General features: G+C 39.2%; 1 protein-coding gene across 1 annotated transcript in view; it reads left to right on the top strand.

The window, feature by feature from the left end:
• The window catches only part of pygb (phosphorylase, glycogen; brain), a 102843-nt gene that overhangs the window by 46895 nt on the left and 35093 nt on the right, over positions 1-20855 (top strand). The window contains exons 7-10 of the mRNA XM_072581302.1: positions 8627-8709; positions 10294-10437; positions 14375-14467; positions 16149-16295. Of these exons, the coding sequence (XP_072437403.1) occupies positions 8627-8709; positions 10294-10437; positions 14375-14467; positions 16149-16295 (467 nt within the window). The remainder of the gene's footprint in view (positions 1-8626; positions 8710-10293; positions 10438-14374; positions 14468-16148; positions 16296-20855) is intronic.

The raw sequence follows: 20855 nt of genomic DNA, 5'->3' as shown, positions 1-20855 counted from the left end.
CCCTTCATTTTCTGTTGAATATATATCTTTTGAATGATAAGAATACTGGGAATGGGGTAGTGCCTTAGTGTTAATCATCTAGTTGAGTAACCTGTGATTTGAATGTGTTGCTGGAACAGGCCCTGAGACTAAATATAGGAATTAGTCATAAAAAGGTTGTGACTACCATCTCCCAAAATACAGACAAATAGTAGTGTGTACTTTAATGGAATTGCTAAGTTAAGTTTTCATCATGGCACTTCTAAAAATAGTAAGGTGTACATTTAAAACAGAAAAAGATTAATTTTTAGCCCAATGTGTGGAAGCAATTTGGATTAAAAAGAGAGACTGAACTTACATAGCACTTTTCACAACCTCCGGGCCTCCCAGTGTGTTTCACAGTTGATCAAGTATAGTCACTAGGATTTATGATGCCTCACTAACAACTAGAAAAATAAATGACTGACTGGTTTTCATCTGTTTTAGATTGGGTTGATAGATAAGTATCCACTAGGCTGTCAGAGTGAACTTGTTTGCTATTCTTGAAAATAATGCCATGGGATCCTTTGTGTATCTAAAAGGGCACGCTGTTTGCATCTAATCTGAAGTATCTGACAATATAAGACTCCCTTCGTACTATACTTTGCTGGACAACATCAACTGTTATTTGAGGTCGCTGCTAAGTAGGAAAACTGTTGAATGATACCGTGACAATTTCAAATGTTGTTCCACTTTTGTTTTAGTGAATGATGAAAGCAGTGTACCAAAATGAAACAAGTTGACTAACTTCTCCAACCTCTCGCCAAGAACCTTCCCCAGTCATTGGCTGCAGTCCTTTGCCAAAATTTACAACATCTTCCCAAAGGATTGTTTGGAGAGCTAACATCATGATAGTTACAGCTTCAGAAGCAGCTTGCAACCTGTTAAATAAACTCACCATTGATGAGTGGTGGTGTAATTCCAGCATTTCTGCTTAAACACACAATGAAAACAGATTCCATTTCCTGTTACTCAGTCCTGGATTGTGTCAAATCAGGTTCTACCTCAAGGTAAATACTGATTGACATTCTGTTCAAAGTCACTAAAATGAGGCCTTCTAAAATTGGGAAGTGAATACACTCATTGGGAGATTCAATGTGTTTGGTGTCTTCATGAACGAACCTTCTTCATTTTGGTTTGCACCAGTAGTCCTTATCTTGAAGGCATTTGCAGTAGCCTCTTGACAAATGTCCAGATAATTTAAGTGTTGGTCAAAGGGTAAATAAAGCACGTCTCCTGCAACTTTTCAAATCATGCCATTGCTATGAGATTGATTAGATTTATTTTAAAAGTAATCACTTTTGTTTTCAAAGCCCACTGTGATTTCTATTTGCTTAAAGGTGCTACATAAATGTTAGTTCTTATTGTCGTACTGATTTTAAAGCTTAATTTATCGCAAGGAGAGCTAATAGGTTTTCTTTCCAGTCTTTACTAATCTCTTTGTGATATGAATTGCTCTTTATTTCAATTGCAGGAATGAGGTAGTTCTGCTTATCATTTTTCTCCTTTTATATGGTGCTGTGTATGTCGGTGAGTGACATACTCCATTAAGTGCTGAGAACCTCTGTTGAAAGGATTACAAGCTTGACAACCTTTGGTGCTGTGTGATGAACTTGTAGTTTAAATACAATAACATAAAAGTCATACGTGAATAAAAATTCTTCAAACAATGTTGCCTGTAAGTCAGCGCTTCTCAAACTTTCTTGCCCCGTGTGACTCCGTTTTAATGCTGCAGATTTTGTATGATCCCAGAGTGAGAGTTTGGGGTGAAGAGAATTTCTGAGCAGGGAGTGGTTTGTGCAGTTGGGGGATGGGCTTTAGCTGTTAGCTGAGGAGGGGTGGAATGGTTTCTGAATTGGAGGGGTGTTTGTGAGGTGTGCTTCAGCTGCTGAGTTGGTGGGGGAGGGCCGTTGAGGTTGAGTGTGGTGGGAAATGTTTACACTGAAGGTTTACTTAATAGTTTTTTATTGAAACAAGCATCATATCTCTAATATATGTGCATTAGTGTACAGCCACCATTAGAAAAAAAATAACTTGAGGATTTGAATGGGTCTTGCAGCTTTGAGTTCTATAGTTGTCATTGTTGCCTTGGAACGTGCGACCCTAGAAGCTCCAACTGGGAAATAATGTCCCACAGTATGGGAAGCCCAGCTCTAAGCTGCATCAGAGCTTGGCAATAATGCGGTCAGGAACATATCACACAGGGGTACACAAGAAAATGTCCCTTTTAAGATGTTTGCATGATTAACCACACATGAGCTTTGCAAGGACTCTGTAGTACAACATGCAAGTCATGCTTCGCAAATAGAGCCTTGATATGATGTCTTAGTTGAAAAATAGACCTTAACAAGGCATCACTCCCTCATAGCTTTTTATTTCATGGAAAGCGGGCATCACTGAAAAGGCCTACGTTTGTTGCCTTGTCCCCACCTACCCTGTGAGATGCAATTTCTTGAACCGCTGCACCTGATATGTTGGTATATCCAGGATTTTTTTTTTGTCCGAGTGACAGCAATAAATATTGGCCAGAACCCATCAAGAATTCAGTGTTCCTTCAATGCTGTCCTCTGGTTTTAGTATGCTCGAATTTTCAACCAAAACTTTGTATTCAAATTTCTATGATCGAAATTGAATCCCCGGACCTTCTGACTTGAGAGAAGTGAGATAAGTCTAAGAAATAAGTCTAGGTATCAGAGTTTTACCTTTTTTTAATGCTGTAGCAGTGAATATCCTAGAGTAATGGCTTCTGCTATTTTTCAAATCTGTGAAAATATCATTTTTCCAAAGAGGTTCTACCTCTGACCAGAATCTGTACAAAAATACTGTAGCTAGAGTAGCTAGGAGCACGTTTGTGACCCCAGCACAATTCTTTAGTACCTCATGTACTGGTATTTTTTATAATGAACCTGTTCAGACTATTTTAACACACCTTCTACAGATGGGACTTTAACTCGGTCCTTCTAACCTCAATGTAGGGACACTACCAATGTGCTGCAAAAGTTCTTCCCTTGCATGTATCTCATAACAACCTCTATTGGATGCAACTATACAAATAATTTGATTTCTTATTTCTGAAACTGTTGTCTTGTACTTTGGTAGGGTGCAGTAAATTTCACAACATCAAAGAAGTTTGCACAAATGGGCTTTTCATTTTGCAGGTGGTTGAAACCAGTCCTGCTTCCAATTAGTTCCACTGTGTCCCCCTCCCAGTCATCGTCCTCCTTTTGCTAGTTTCTTGTTCTTTGACTTTTGTAATAAATTAAAGCAGGACTTTGCAATATCAGACAAATAAGTGGCTGAATCAGTTTCTAGGACTTCATTTTTTTTTCATGCTCCAACTACCACACTAATTGAATTGTCATTTTTATTTTAAGAAAATCATTATTAGTTTAGTTATTGAAGATACAATCCAGCCAACCCTTTAGGAAAATAAGCTTCAGGCGACATTGATGAATTGTCTGACGGTAAAAACAATATTATCCTATTGGAATTTCTAATTCCTCATTAAGCAATAGGGTTACAGTTTGAAAAAGAGTGTGATATTATAACTCTGTCTCTAACTTGGGCTCTCCAATAAGATTCTACATCCATTCCAAATTGTAGCCCTTTGATTAAATGGTAAAAAAGGGCTCTGCAAAGGGAGATGAGGGATTATTTATGACCTCGTAAACGATGGGTATATAATAGACAATATTAACTGGTCCGACTACAATATGTGAAGTGAAATATTTGTGATATTGAAGGTTGCAGGCTAGCATATGTTTCTTTTCATGTTTGGTATGATAATGCTTCAGTTGAAAAACTGGACTTGTAGTAACGAGGCCTGGGCCACTAACACAGCAGTGGGACAGGACGTTGGCAGAATGATTCCTTTAAAAAAGGCATCAGTGGCTTATGTATCTGGCTGCTACCTTCATCTCTGACTTTCTCAAGGACAGAAATGAGGGCATGGAGTGAGTGGAAAAAGTGGTCATCCATCTCATTGGACCTGTAGAAGGTGTTAGGGAACTTGTTAAGAGCTTGTCTTTTGTCTTAAGATTTTCATGGGAGTGGGTGGCCATTGTTAGTTCTCTGAAGCTGACCTGCAACCTGGCAGGAACAGGAACAGCAGTGCTGAAACAGTGTTACTGATCGAAAGAAGTGAAAGGTTTGATCAAACAAAAGGTTAGGAGGATCCTCGCCATCCTTCCCAATATTTATCTCTCCACTGCAATCAGGACAGATTCCAAGATCAAGGTGGTTATTGTCATATTTGTTTTCAGGATCATTTCTTTCATGGGATGGCCATCCTTAACTGACCTTGAGAGAGATTATGGCGAGCTGCCATTTTAAACTGTCATAGGTGAGAGGAGAAAAATTTTAAAAGGGCATGAGAGGTATAGGTGCACTCAGTGCTGTTGGGAAGTTCCAAGACATAACTTAGTGAAAATGAAGGATCAGCATTATGATCCTGTTAGAACACTGTGACTTGGAGGGGAACTTGCAGATGGTGTTGTTCACTGGTGTCTGCTGCCCTTGTCCTTCTACATGGTAGAGTTCACGGATTTACAAATTACTGTGAAAGCAACCTGCATGAGTTGCTGCAGCACATCTTGTAAATGGTACAGACTGCTGCCATCTTGGGTCTGAACGAATGAAGTAAATATTTTGAGTTGGTGGTTAGGGTCCAAATCTGTCATGTTCCTGACATCTACTTTTGAAGATGATGGACAAGCATTGGGAAGTCAGGTAGTGAGTTACTCACAGTTAAATTCCCAACTTCTAACCCAGTCTTGTTGTCATAATATTTATATGGCTGTCTGGTTAAGTTTCTGGTAAATAATAACCCACAGCACATTGACAGCTGAGAATTCAATTACAGTGATATTGTTGAAGGTCAAGGGAATATGGTTAGATACTTTTTAGTTGGAGGTGGCTATCGCTTAGCACTACTTGAGCACAAACATTACTTGCCACTTATCACTCCAACCTGAATGTTGCCTTGGTCTTGCTGGCTATTGATGTAGACTTCAGTACCTGAACAGTTGCAAAAGGTAACTGATATATCCACTTCTGACCTTTTATGGAGGGCAGGTCAACTGATGAAGTAGCTGAAAATGCTTAGACACTATTCTGAGGAATTCCTATAATTTTGAACAATCACAGCTATCTTACTTCCTCCTCTGTAGGACTCCAGCCAGTTATAGAGTCATACAGCATGGAAACACCTAGTCCACACCGACCATGTTCCAAACTAAACTAGTCCCACCTTGGCCCAAACCCCTCCAAGCCGTTCTTATTCACGTACTTAACCAATCTGTTTTAAATGTTGTAACTGTACCTGTCTACAGCTTCCTCTGGCAATTCACTGCATGTACTAACCATGCTTTGTGTTTAAGAAGTTGCCTCTCATGCCCCTTGTAAATTTTTTCTCCTCTCACCTTTAAAATTGTGCCTCCAAGTTTTGAACTCCCCCACCTTGGGAAAAAGACCTTTTGCCATTCACCTTACCTTGATTTTATAAACTTCTCTAAGGTCAACTCCCACACTCCAGTATAAAAAGTGCCAGTTTATCCAGCCTCTTCCTATAACTCAAACCCTCCATTCTCAGCAAAAACCTGGTAAATCTTTTCTGAACCGTCTGTAGTTTAATAATATCCTTTCTATGACGATGGTGGCCAGAACTGCACACAGTACTCCAAAAGAAGCCTCACCAACATCCTGTACAACCTCAACATGATGTCCCAACTCCTATGCTCAAAGGTCTGAGCAATGAAGGCAAGTGAGCTAAATGCTTCCTTGACCACCCTGTCTATCTGTGATGCAATTTCAAAGAAGTATCACCCTTCGGTGTTTCTGTTCTACAACACTACTCAGGCCCCTACCATTCATTGTATAAGTCCTGCCTTTGTTTATTTTACCAAAATGCAATACTTACATTTATGCAAATTAAACTCCCATTGACCCAATTGATCACAATCTCTTTGTAATCCTGGATAACCATCTTCACTGTCCACAATACCACCAATTTTGGTGTCCTCTGCAAACTTGCTAACCATGCCTCTTATATTCGCATCCAAATCATTTATGTAAAATGATAAAGAAAAGTGGACCCAGTATTAATCCCTGTGGAACACTACCGGTCCAAAACCCTCTGTCTCCTACTGTCAAGTTGATTTTATATTCAGTTAGCAAACTCACCCTGAATCCCATGTGATCTAACTTCACGAGTTAACCTACCATGTGAAATCTTATCAAAGGCTTTACTAAAGTCCAAGTAAACAAGAGCAACTGCTCTGCTCTCATCAATCTTTTTGATTTTCTCAAAAAAGTCAATCAAGTTTGCAAGCTATGATTTCCCTCATGGAAAATTATGCTGACTATCCCTAATAATTCCTTGCCTCCCCAGATGCATGTAAATCCTATCTTTCAGAATCACCTCCAACAATTAAACTCCCACTGATGTCAATCTCACAGCACTGTAGTTCCCAGGCTTCTCCTTGCAGCCTTTCTTTTAAAAAAAAGTGTTATGACATGGGGTAAATCCTTCTGCTAACTAAGCCAAACACAGAAAAGCTCATATCACCCCATACTTTGTTAAAGTATGTGTGACTGAGAACTACCCCAAATTCCACTATTTAAAGAAAAAAAACAATTTTATTCTTTAACTTTAAAAGTGAACATTAAACAATAACTGTTTACAACACCAAGCCTCCTCTGTCTTAAAGATTTTGTTATCTACCTCCCATGCTATAACAATATACTGATTCAACAAAGCCCCTATTAAATTTACACTCAATCAATTTTCAAAGAAAAGACAGCAGTGTTGATCCTCTGTTTGTAGATCTCCCTGGGTCATATTTGGTCTTCTGCTACACAGATTTTTCATATGAAAAGGTTTTTTTTGAGAGAGATTTCAGGCAGTCTGTTTGACTATAGCAGAAGGTGCTGTTTCTCTGGCTAACTTTCCAAAATGCCTACTTTTTATACCCCAAAACATCAGATCATTTCATTGGTTCAATGTTGTCAAAACAGTAAAATTCAAATTCAATTGGGTTTTAGTATCTTGGGGCATAATTTAAACTGGTTAAATTCTAACTGCTGTGAAAACAATTCAGTATCTTAAGTTACAGCCCAAGTGTTGCATCTTCAAATTGTCCAGTTCACTTTATGCTTGACATGTGCTTGCCAGCTTTCACTCTCTCTTAAAGGTACAGTGCACTGCTTCATCCTAATATCAACAGGCACAACCCTGGCCACCCTCCAATCCTCCAGCACTTCACCAGTGGTTACGGATGATATCGATATTTCAGCTAGGGATCCTGTAATTTCCTCCCTAAGTTTCTGGAATACTCTAGGATACATCTCCCTGAGATTTATCCATCTTTGTTTTCTAAGACTTTTGGCGCTCCCTCCTCTCAATCCAAGGATGTAAAGTTTGGGTGGATTGGCCATGCTAAATAGCCCGTTGTGTTCAGGGATATGTCAGTTAGGTGCACTATTCTGGAGTAAATGTAGAGTAATACTGTAGAGGAATGGGTCTGAGTGGATTACTCTTCAGAGGGTCAGTGTGGACTTGTTGGGCCTAATGGTCTGTTTCCACACTGTAGGGATTCTATCTATGACTAATGTAAACTGTTTTCAAGCCATCAAAATTTATTTCACTGAGTTCTGTAGCCTCAGTTTCTTTCTCCACAGTAAAAACTGATGCAAAATATTCATTTAATATCTCTCCCATCTCCTGAGGTTCAATACAAAGATGACCATGTTGTCCTTTTAAGGTGCTCTACTCACTCTAATTAATCATTTGCTCTTAATGTACTTGTAGAATCTCTTTGGATTATCCTTAAACTTGCCTGCAAAGGCTATTTCACATACCCTATTTGCTTCTCTATTCCCTCTTAAGAATACCCCTACACTCTTTATGTTGTTTGAGATTCATTTGATCCCAATTGTCTATATCTAATATAATTTTTTATATACTTGACTGGAATCTTAATATGTTAATTCATCCGTTGTTCCCTAATCCTGCCACCCGATTCCCATTGACTTTAGTTGACTTAAATACCTGGCTGTGTGCAAATTCCCAGCTGCTTTGTCCGCAATATCACAGCAATGATAATGTGAAAATAAATTAGTTGTAAGTGCTTTGAGAAGCCCTGAGGTAATGCAAGTCAAAATTATCACTTTTTTTTAAAAGGTGTCCTATAAATATAAATTATTTCATTTTTCTCATTTACTATTTTGATGTGAAATTTTACCTCATTGCAATTTTCTACAAAAGTATTTTCGTTAGTATAATTACAACAGGCAATGAAAGAGTTGCTTTAGCACCATAACCTGATAAAAGGAAATAAAAATGTTGCTGGCATGATAGCTTAACATCTCATCTGAAGAATAGCACCTCCAACTCCTCAGTAGTAAATTGGAAGTATATATGAACAGCTTCAGTCTCTGCGATGGGACCTGAATCCATAATTTTCCACCTCCAAGGAAGGAGTGCTTATAACTTGGCCATTATTGTCATAGTCAGAAGATAAGGTATAACATTTGTGAGTTTTGCTTTTTCTGAAATGAAATTATGATCAACTGATTTTAAATGAAGAACTTGTGTGTTTTGTTTTAATAGTTAATGTTGGTGACTACATCCAGGCTGTGTTAGATCGAAACCTGGCAGAGAATATATCTCGAGTGCTGTACCCCAATGACAATGTAAGCACACCATCCACAACCTTTTATAAAGCTGCTTCTTGTAACAGTTCCATTTCAAACTTTACTGTACCCCCAACTTCATTTCCTCTTGACAATGGGAAAAATTAGCTTCCTGTAATAGGTGTTTCCCACACTGAGAGCGAACCAGTGGGAGCTGGAACCTGCTATCAGTGCTGTCTGGGAGGCCTGACATTATTTACGTGTAGTCAGGAACTTAACTGGACAATATTGGGACTAATATATGATCCAATACCAACGATGATAGAAATCCCACACCTAGGAGCTGCCAGCTAATCAGACACCATCAGCTTTGCAATGCTGGCAGTACTATTGAGAACAATGGCTGTTGCTGCCTGTATGTTCTGTGTCCTTTAACGAGGATAACTGCTAAGTTCTGGAGATAGCTGAGTGTGGTCAGGTGGTGGCTTGGAAGCACCAGCAGGAGCGTTAAGAGCTTTGGTGTTCATGGGGTCAATCACCTTTCAGCTGGCTTATTAACTAGTCTATTTGATATTCTGCTGTCAGCAGTTGGGATTCCAGTGTTGGATCCCTCCCACCACCTCTTAGTTGAGGTGAGCAGCACCATTGCATTTAAGGGAAAGCTAGCTAAGCATGTTTAAAGAGGAAGGAATAGGAGAATATGCTGGTAGGGTTAACTGAAGGAGAGCAGGAGGGGTATCATGTTGTGCATAGACCAACACATAGAATAGTTAGGATGAATAATGTATTTGCCTTGCACTTTATTTAATTCTAAGTAACTGAGTGGACATTTAGTAATGGCCACTCCTTGTGTAAAAAGAGCACATGCTGATCTTCTCTGGTGGCCATGTTGGAAAGTTTGGCTTTGGCACTTGAGGTAAGTAGTTAAAATGGATGTGACCTCAGGTCTGTTATCATGGATCACAGTAATGTATTATTGGACTTCTAACCATGTATCTGAATTGGTGATGTGGAGAGAGTTAGAGCTTGAATTCTGGTTTTAAAATCCTGAACTAAAAAGACGGGATAAGTAGAAGTGAGCTTGAAACAATTTTAGGATTTGAATCTCACAGGAAAGATCCTCTTTGTGTAAAGAAAATTCTGAGAGTGAATGTCAGAAAAGTTTAATATTTTGAAAGGCTTGGAGTCAAGTGAGCTTTTCTGTTGTGTACATAATTTCAGAATTGGGGTCATATTTATAAACTAAGAACAACAAAATGCAGGAGGAAATTTAGTCTTAACCAAAAGGGTATTGTGTGTTAAGTGTTTGGAACAAATTACTACTATCGGAGATGGAACAAAAAGTATCAAGAAGTAGCTGGATATTTTCTTGAGTGAGTGAGATTTAAGCTTACTAGAAATTTGCCAAAGGAACTGCCTGAGTAAAGGGGTTAGATAGATCCAAGGTCATTTCCTTTATGAAATAATTACCAAGTAAAATGTGAAGCTGCTGCAGTGTCACTCACACCCTTTAAGCAACTCCCACCCACAATGGTTGGGTCCATGCGATATGGGAAGACTAAATAGTTGTTGAGGTGCATTTGCCTTATGTTTTTATTGATTTTGTGACAAAGTTATGACTCTTTTAAACAATCAACAATTTAGTTTTTTGAAGGTAAAGAGCTCCGTTTAAAGCAAGAATATTTTGTGGTAGCCGCCTCGCTCCAGGACATCATCCGTCGCTTCAAGTCTTCAAAGTTTGGTTGTCGGGATCCAGTCCGCACTTCATTTGAAACTTTCCCAGACAAGGTGAGTTGCCCAAGGATGATTACTTAGCAGAATTTAATTGGAGTATAATCCAAATAGGAAGGAGACATTGCTGGATCTGTTGTTGAGGATTGAGGTGAGTCAGATGGACCAATGGAGGAGCATTTGAGTAAGAGGGATCATGTACTTACTGTAAGGTAGAAATTCATAATTAAGAACAGCAAGTAAAATTTCCAAATTGGAAGAATATTACTTTCAAAAAGATGAGTGAATCAAGCCAGAGTAAAATCTAACCAAAGACGAACAGGTAATGAGTAATCTTCAATGAGATCTTTCACCTATCAGCTAGGTATTTCCAATTAGGTGAAAAGTAGAGGAATTCTTTGGAAATCCAATGAAGGAGGTTCTTTTCCATGAGAGCTCAGATTGAGATGGGTTTATTTTCCAAGGTAGAAGCTTTAGAGTTCCCTTCAAAGTTGATTAAGATGCAGCAGTATGGTCCACTTTTCAGATAAACACAAAATGTCTTTCACAACTGCGTTTCAAGGAGGTTTACTTGGACTTGAGACAGGCTTAATTAAGCCTGAAGTCTGGTTATGGTGTTACACATTGCATTCTCTTTATATTGACTCAATGTTAATAGCAGATTGATTCTTACTAGAGCCTGGATTGACTTAAGGAACATTTAATTAGAGCTTTTCAAAGACCAGAGGAGTTTTGGTCATGCAATAAGTTTCTTGCATGAGCCACTTTAGTTAATGGGGAAACCTAGTCAAAATCATCTTCTTTCTATAAGATAGATGGTTAGCTATTGAGTCAGTTTTCAGGCTTAATGAGTTTTGATAGTTCTTTGATTACTAGACTCTGCTGGGGAGTCCTTTCTAAATTAGAGTGGTGCTGGAAAAGCACAGCAGGTCAGGCAGCATCTGAGGACCAGGAAAATCGATGTTTCAGGCAAAAGCCCTTAATCAGGAATGGGAGTAATTTCGTTGACTGTTCTTTTTAGGTTTATTGACTGTAAGCTTCGTACATTGTAGGGATATGAGATTTCACTTGTTAACTGACTGGAACTTTCCAAACATTGTAGGCAACTTCCATCTTTTTGATTGGCAGTAGTAATGTTTTAGTCTGACAAAGACCAATGTAAAATTTAAATAACGTATTGTTTGTAAAACAAATTGTGACTTCTCTTCAAGCTTATCAACTTGGCAAGTGCAAAAACAGGGTAGTTATACTGAACCCTTTATAAAGCTTTGATGAGGCAAAGCTAGAGTATTACGACTCAGTTTGAGTCAGTGCACTATAGGAAGGATGTGAGGGCCTTGGAGAGCACACGGGAGATTTACTTGAATGATTCCAGGGATGAGGGATTTTGTGACGAAGTTAGATTGGAGAAAGAGCAAAGGGTTTTGAGGGGAGGTTCAATAGGGCTTTACAAGATTGAGGGGTTTACAAGAAGTAGCAATTCTGTTTCCTTGTCTGATTTCAGGTTTTGGACAAGAAATATGAGGAAGTTCATTTTTATGCAGTAAATAGTAAGGACCTGGAACACTCTATATAAGAATATTGTGCAGCAGTAGTAGTCGATGTGTTCAAAATAAAATTGGTTAGGTCCTTGAAGGAGTGAACTTGTGTAGCTGGGGAGTTGGACTTAAGGGTCTAAATGGCTAACAGTGCTATTATGGCTTAATGCCTCAGGCTATCTGTTTTGTATGTTGATAGGCTGATAAATTTCTAGCGATGAAAAGTTATCCATTCATATTGGGAAAATGACCTGCAGGTAGGAGAACAGCCAGGATCTGGTTTGAATTGTGGAACAGACTCAAGGGGCTGTATAATCGACTTGTTTTTCTATTTCTAGTCTTTCTCCCTTTTCTCTCTCTCTTATTGTCTTTCATTGTCTCTTGTTTTACCACATCTCAGTCAGTGGATCAGATTTTATGTCTGATATGTAAAAAAAAAAAAATGTTGCCCTGGTGTAGTGATGACTCAGCATGACAAACAGATTGCCTAAATAAGCAATTGTTTCAAAACCGTAATCAATGAATTCAGAATGTTAATGGGGCAGTTTGCTGTGCCAAGCAGAAACAGCAGATTAAATTACTGAAAGTTCTGAGAAAGGCATCTGCATTTGGCAGCAAGAGTATAGAATCATTGAATCACCGAATACTTACAGTCCAGAAGGAGATAATTCAACCTATTTTGTGTGTGCTGCAAGAACAACGGAGCTTAACTCTTCTGCCTTTTCCTTGCAGCCCTCCACATTTGCTCTCTTCAGAGACTTGTCTGATTTTCTTTAGAAAGCTATGATTTGACCTATCACCAACACACACCAGCAGAGCATTCCATATCTGAAACATTCCCCACATGGAAAAATTGTTCTTCGTCTCATCATTACTACTTTTGCTTATCATCCTAACTTGGTGCCCTCTGGTTCTCAATACTTCTGGTTTATTTTGCTTGTATCCACTTTGTCAAGAGTGTGGTGCTGGAAAAGCACAGCAGGTCGGGCAGCATCTGATGAGCAGGAGAATCGACGTTTTGGGCATAAGCCCTTCATCGGGATTCCTGAAGCTGCCTGACCTGCTGTGCTTTTCCAGCACCACACTCTCAACTCTGATCTCCAGCATCAGCAGTCCTCACTTTCTCCTTGCATCTACTTTGTCCAGACATCTTGTGATTTTTGGTATTTCTGTCAACTCTCCTTTTAATCTTTCCTCCAAGGAAAACTATTCCAGCTTCAATTCACCATGTGACTGACTGGTTCCATGGATAGAGACTTTCTCGTGAATCTTTAAGGCCTTCACATTCTTCCTGAAGCTGGGAGGCTGAGCTAATGTTTGTGTTTATCCTAATTTCCTTACATAGCACATAAACAGACCCTTTGGTCCAACCAGTTTATGCCAATCATAATCTCTAACTAAACCAGTCCCAATTGCCTGTTCTTGGTCCATATCCCTCCAATCCTTTCCTATTCATGTACTTATCAAAGTGTCTTTTAGATGTTGTAGCTGCCTGCATCCAACACTTCCTCAGGAGGGACATTCTGCACACAAACCACCCTCTGTGTTTTAAAAAATAATTCGCCTCCCTTTTTCTATTTAAATCTGTCTCCTCTCATCTTAAAAATATGCCCTCTAGTTTTGAAATTCCCATCCTAGGAAAATGACAAATACATTGACCCTATCTATATCCCTCGTGATTTTATAAACCTCTAAAGTCACCTCTCAAGCTCCTGCACTCTAGTGGAAAAGAAGAGTTCCAACCTATCCAGCCTTTCTTTGTAAGTTAAAGCTTTCATACCTGGCATCATCCAAGTAAATCTTTTCTGAACCCTTTCTAGTTTAATGATATCCTATCCATAACAGGACAATTTGAACTGGACACAGTATTCCAGAAGAGGCCTCACCAATGTCCTGTACAACCTCAACATGACTCCCCAACTCCTATACTTTACTGTTTATACTTATAAAGCCCAGGATCTTGTATGTTTTATTAACAACTTTCTGGATCTGCCTGAACACCTTCAATAGTTGGTGCACATATATCCATAGGTCCTTCTACTTCTGCACCCCCTCTGGAGTTGTACCTTTTTTGAATCCTCTCTCCTCATTCGTCTTGGCAAAAATTGATCACTACACTTCCTAATTCAGTGTGTGTGAGCACAGGTGATTCTCATGTCTCTGATTTAGATCTTGAAACCATAACCTCTAGACTCTGAGGGGCAAGTGCTACCTACCACTGTGTCACAGATTAATAACAAAATTCCCTGCGTACAAGTGGAGGAAATAAAGCTTTCAACTTATGAATGTAAGAATGAATACTTGTATCCTGTTGTCCAGTTTATGAACAGTCAAGCTTGGAAAGTTGTTTTAATGACCTATGTGTTGCTGTTACTCAGTCCCTGTACTCTTCCCAATTTTTCAGTAAGCCTGATAATCTTTTTGATGTATTAAGGTTGATGTTCCTTTGTTCACAGGTTGCCATTCAGCTCAATGACACCCACCCTGCCCTCGCCATTCCTGAACTGATGAGAATTCTAGTAGATGTCGAGAAGCTTGATTGGGAAAAGGTATGGGTTTGACCAGTCAATTCCATTTATCATTTTCAAATAAATTCCTTTAACATAGTACAACACTCAAAAGGTTCTTGACATGAATATTATCTGTCAAAATTTGAAAGAGGGCACTGAGCCACATAAAAGATATATTAGACCAGGTAACCAAAGCCAGTTTCGTCATCAAGATAATGACTCATAGGATTAATTCAGATTTGAAATACTGACTGTTCATTCCATAGGATCTTTTATATTTATATAGGAATCTTAAAAGCAAAACTTAGTTTACATAAGTGAATGGTTTCTTGTCAGACCGAGTCTGACTGCCCTGGTCTATCACTGGATATCTTTTGCACAGTCTGTTATGGCAGATGCCCTTCCGCTTTGCCTGCATCCACAGCAGGGAGGTTTACTCTGTTATGCCTTTGCCTTAAGCAGCTGGTATTTGGCCAGTATAGCACAGTTAGGTCATAAGTGTTCTTTGTGGAATGAAACCTGCATTCTACCTGGTCTAGACTATGTGCAATTCCAAATCCATACCGATGTGGTATGATCTTTGAAGTGCCCTAGCAAGCCATTCCAAACTATAAAGCTTCATCAAGGCCACTAAGAGTGACCTTGCCAGTCTGCTGACATGCTTAAACTGAATAATTTAAAACAGCCATTCAAAGCAGAAGGCTTAAATTAATCTGAAATTTAAAATTTAACTGCCATAAATAACAATTTCAAACAGTTTTATCTATTTTTGTTCAAGGAGGGCAAAGGTCAACAGCACACTGAGGAAGCACAGTATCATATTGTCCATCAGAAACAATTTGAATTGAGACAGGAGGAAACAAAACAATCCAGTACTATGTATCAGGAAAACATTTTAGATTTAGACCCATGTTGGAGTGTTGGCTGTCTTTAATCTACAAAATTTCTCTCCAGAATTTTGTTCATTCTGCAGGCTTAAGGATTACAGAACAGGTTGCCATTTATAGTTCACTTCTTGTTATCCTGAAAAATGGTGATCTTTCATGTTAAACTGCTGCTGTCCGTGTTGAGTGATGGTTTAGTACAACTGAGTGACTTGCTAGGCCGTTTGAGAGGGCAGTTAAAAGTCAGTCACATTACTGTAGGTAGGAACAGCAGGTTTCCTTCTCTAAAGAACATTAGTTAACCAAGTGGGTTTCACTGGTCTCAAACCAGCTGCTTAAGGCAAGTAAGGCACACATCCCGATTAATGATTCTAAAATAATGCAACTTAACTGCAGAGGCAATTTCACGTTGTCATTTGTGATCAACTGCTAATGGCTTCCAACTAATTCTGAGATGCGATTAATACTCACTTTTAGTTGGATTACTTGGATCTGGGGTCTATTTAAATGATTGCCTAAAGTACCATTTAAAATGAAACCATTGGATGTGAACAAAGACCAAAGCCCATATAGTCCAATTGGTTTGCCTTCTACCATCCTGGTTGTTTGACTAATCGTAGCAAGCAATCATTATCAATTAGACCACAACAGGCCTAGACATAATGATTTAAAAGGCCTAGTGGTGGTCAACTTTGGGAACCGTAGAACTACAGTTACCTGAATCACCAAAACATTTGTATTTGTTACATATTGTGTCACAAATTACTCTCGTACTGTTATTGTGTCTCAAGTGAATTTCGTGCTGTTTTTTTTTCTTGGCATTGTTTCTTTAAAAGGCTTGGGATATAACAAAACGGACCTGTGCTTATACCAACCACACAGTGCTACCTGAGGCTCTAGAACGCTGGCCAGTTCAGATGTTTGAACGTCTTCTGCCGAGACACCTGCAAATAATCTATGAAATCAACCAGAAACATTTGGACGTAAGAAATATTTTTGTACAATTTTGTATGCTGTTCCTCACTTTACCTTGCTTCCTTCCGTTTTCCGTTGCCTAAAATGAGAGGGTTATGCTATGATGAGAAACAAAGTAATTGGAGCCATATTTTCCACAATTTGGAGGAAAAGAAGGTGAATTCATTAAAACGATGTGAGATTCTGAAGGCATTGAAAAGGTCAACACTGAGGGGTTATTTGCAATAGCTAGGGAATCGAACCACAAAGGTAAATCTTATGATAAAGGTATGATCATTCCGAGCTAAGTAGAAATTTCTTAACTCAAAGGTTACAAGCCTTGAAATTTTCTACCACAGAAGGGTTATGAATATGACTTTGAATATTTTTAAGGCTGAAACAGGCAGACATTTTGGTGTCTTGAGATGTGTGGGAACCGTTGGGAAAGTGAATTTAAAGCCCATGATCAAATGAATAGCATAGCGGTCTTGACAGGTAGAAGGTATGCTGATTAGTCGGTGGGAGAATGAATCTGTTTGGTGGCAGGGAGCAGTGGAAGGGAGGGAGAGGGACTGTGAAGGGAGATTAATTGAAATTGGAGAACCCAATGTTGAGTCCTCCAGGCAATAGGGTGCCAAGGCAGAAGATAAGGAACAACACCTTACAGCCCTCCCAGCCAAGTCGTACCCTCTACTTGTCTTCAGCTATCTCCTCTTCATCACCCTACTCCCGCTTCCTCCTTTATCTGTAACTCCCCCCACCCCCGTCCTGGAACGTCAACTTCTGCACCACCTAATGCTGCCTGGCTTGCTGTGTTCTTCCAGCCTCCTGCCTGCCTACATTTAGTTAGATTATGACTGATCTCTACCTCAACTAATGCCTTTGCTCCATATACGCCTTGGATCTTTTAACTTAAAAAAAATCGTTGGGCAGATCAGGTCTCTGGATCATCAGGGGTATGATTGAAGATGCATCTTAGGACCATACAGAAGTCCTGACGTGCACTCATGTGGGAACTTAAATTTATGGTACTCAGTTCCTCTGTTCCTGGGTTCCATTGTGGAGGTCTCCAGTTCTGAGCTAGCATTGGAGATTTTAAGCAGTTCCATAGTATATACCTGGGGAGTTACAAGGAAATGTTGGACAAATTAAAACCTAGTCTACATCTAGGTAACTACACAACTGATCAGCCCTGACCTGACTGGCTAACCTTGAGTTAACTTGAGTACTTAATTATTTGACTCCCTTGTCACCGATCTACCCTACAGCCATGCCCTCCTCAATCATGCAACCCAGCCTGACTAACCCTGACCACCTAGTAACCCACTGACCATCTTACTACCTTTGCAACTTCACCGGCAACCAACCAACTACCCCTGCACTGACTCCCTCCCTAGCCATCAACCCGATTATTCAACTAATCAAACCCACTTATGCCACGACAGTGAAACACTAGAACCACTACCACCTACCATCTTGCCCACTTACCCACCTGATCCACTCACCCAGCATTCACTAGTATTCAAAGGAATGCATTCACTAGCATTCCTCAATGGTTTTTAAACTTAACCATGCAGCGACTAGTGCCATAAAAGACGAAAACAATACTGGATTGGAAGTGTGACTGTTTTAAACATAACCCAGTCAGTTGCAGTGTTCTGGCTGATCAGCATTGCATGTGCCAATTCTGGTGCCTATCAAAAATAAAATACTCATTATTTATAGTCTTTGAAAATTCGTACTGTTGAAGCTTTTCATGTTGTATTCATCCGGGCAAAGTCAAGAGCACCAAATTTCAAATTGTTATGGACCAGACTAAACCCCTCCATATAATACAAAGAGAGTCCAGATCCTAACTTTTTCTTAATTTAAAGGTAAATTGTGATGATACTGTCACATTAAGAGAATTATTTTGTCCTTGTTTTTTTTTTGAAGAGAGATCGTAAAGGCAGAGGTACCGAAGAGTCTAGTTTAACAATGGAAAGAGTGTGGCCATTCTCCTAATTCAGTTTTTCTAGTTGATTGTTAGCTGGAGCAGTCACAAGATGCTGGAGTCCAAGAGTGGCAAACTTAAGTAAAGGATTCCTTTGACTTTCTGTGAAATCTCTCTCTGGAGGAAGTGCTTGAATTTACCTTTTTGCCAAAGGATGTGTTTATGGGATGTTACCGTATTGGAATAGTTAATTAGAAATAGTTACTGTATCAGGTCAGTTAAGTTTTCCAATTCAATAAAGTGGTGCTGGAAAAGCACAGTAGGTCAGGCAGTATCCGAGGAGCAGGAAAATCGACATTTTGGGCAAAAGCCCTTCATCAGGAATGATCACCAGCTTCAACACCACTCTAATCTTGACTCTAATCTCCAGCATCTGCAGTCCTCCCTTTCGCCTAGGCTTTCCAATAGTTAAGTTATTCTAAATTCCACTTTATTTTGTTTGTGTTTCAACTGTAGTGTTTAAATAAATTCTGTTCTGCTTAAAACTGAGTGGTTTGACCAGTTACATCACACCTTGAATACCCACTTCACATCTGCTTTTAAAATAAGAAGGCTACCTTCTTAAAATATTTTGGGGGTCTGGTCTGGTCCATTAAGTGTAAGGTGTTGCATTCCGGATGCAATTTGATTGATTAAACTACTGGATTTGAAGAAAAATACATTTTATTCATACACTATAGTTCAAATACATCAAAAGAAAGGAGGAATCGGAATAACTTGCCTCTATTCAAAAACTTAAGAGAATAATAGATTGCTTAACTGCCAAAAAGTAACTACTCCAATATGGTAACATCTCATTAACACATCCTTTGACAAAGGTAAGTTCAGAAAAGTAGATTGTCTCTCAAAATATTCTCCAGTCCAGGAGGAAAACATCCAGAGAAAACTCAGAGGGAGTGATGTACTGCAGCTTCAAGACCCCAGCAAAAATTACTGATAAACTAAAACTAAAGGTACTGCTCCTGAGGGAGCTTGCCACACCCATTTAGGCTGAACAATGTGTTGCTGGAAAAGCGCAGCAGGTCAGGCAGCATCAAACGAGCAGGAGAATCGACCGTTTCTGGCATAAGCCCTTCTTAAGCTTATGCCCGAAACGTCGATTCTCCTGCTCCTTTGATGCTGCCTGACCTGCTGCACTTTTCCAGCAACACATTTTTTTTCAGCTCTGATCTCCAGCACCTGCAGTCCTCACTTTCTCCACACCCATTTAGGCTGCTTGTTTTGTTCCAGGCTTTTTAAAAAAAGGCCTCACAAGCTGTTTACTTTATTGGCTTTCAATAGACAGCTCAACGCCTCTGCCTTAAAATGTCTCTTTTTAAAAAGGACAAAATACACCTCTTAAAGCCATAGTATCATCACAAAATGGGGAAGAAATTTATGTTACGCCGGGAAGGGGTTTTGATGTGTTGGCCAATCCACTGTGGTTGAGGTGTTGCCATGGAGAAGGCAATAGGGAACAATTTTACCCAACATTTTTTGTTTAATTTTTTAAAGTTATGGGGCATGGACATATTTATTTTATCTGCGATGAGCAGAATTTGAAAATTCCTGGTGTCCCCACTGTATGTACATTGGAGGAAGAATAATCCTTGTTCTCTATTTTTAGGGAAAAAAATAGGTTTACAAAACTTTGCACAAAATAAATTTTGTTTCATTTTTTGTTTCACATTTGATGTTCTTAAATCAATTAATCACTCCTGCTGAACGTTTCCTTCTAAAAATTCAACATTCATTTGCCTTAGCAGCTAGAACTATCATTCTGTACCTTATCTAATGTCTTACGCTCTTCCTAAAGTATGAAACCAAGAATTGGACTCTATACATTTGAGCCGATGTCGTTTTAGCATAACTTTCCTGCTTTTCTCCTCTATGCTTCTATTCATAAAACACAGGATTCCATGAACTTCCTTAACTGCTTTGCAATCCTGTCCTACCAAATTGCAAGGTTTTGTGCAGAAGGATCCCTTTTAAAATGATGCCATGTAATCTGTATTGTCTCTTTTTTTATTTCCTTTTTTTGAATTTTTTTTTATCAACCTATTTTTCTAACCAACCTGTTCAGAGATGTAGTTGCACATACCGAAGTAGGTGGGAATTGAACCCAGGTCTTTTGATCCAGGGGCACGGATACTACCTCTGCACCACAGAAGCCCCCTCAATTCAGTTTTTGACCATTTTTCATTTTAAGGGGGCACAGTCTAGCCATTTTCAAACAATCTCTTCAGATGTGTTATGATGCATCTTTGGAGCAGGTGGAACGTGAATGTGAGTCTCCTGGCTCAATATGCATTGCCACTGCACATTAGAAGTCTCTTTCAATTGTGTCTTTCCATTCTTCCTTCCAAAATGTTTCACCTGTGTTGAATTTCATCTGTTATGTATCCATCTGTTCCACCAACCCATTACTAATCTTCCTTAATGTTTGCTGCCCTTACAAGTTTAATGTTGTCAGGAATTTTGGAATTGTAATATGTAACCCAAAGACCCAAGTCATTCATGTATTATCAAAAATGGTTGTCCTGGTACAGCATCATGGGACTCCCATTGTAGACTGAAGAAAAGTCATTCACCACAGCAGTTTGCTGTCTGTCCCTTG

Source organism: Chiloscyllium punctatum, chromosome 11 (genome assembly GCF_047496795.1).
Source record: "Chiloscyllium punctatum isolate Juve2018m chromosome 11, sChiPun1.3, whole genome shotgun sequence".
NCBI lineage: Eukaryota > Metazoa > Chordata > Chondrichthyes > Orectolobiformes > Hemiscylliidae > Chiloscyllium > Chiloscyllium punctatum.
The sequence above is the reverse complement of the archived record's forward strand: the minus strand, read 5'-3'. Positions and strand labels throughout refer to the sequence as shown.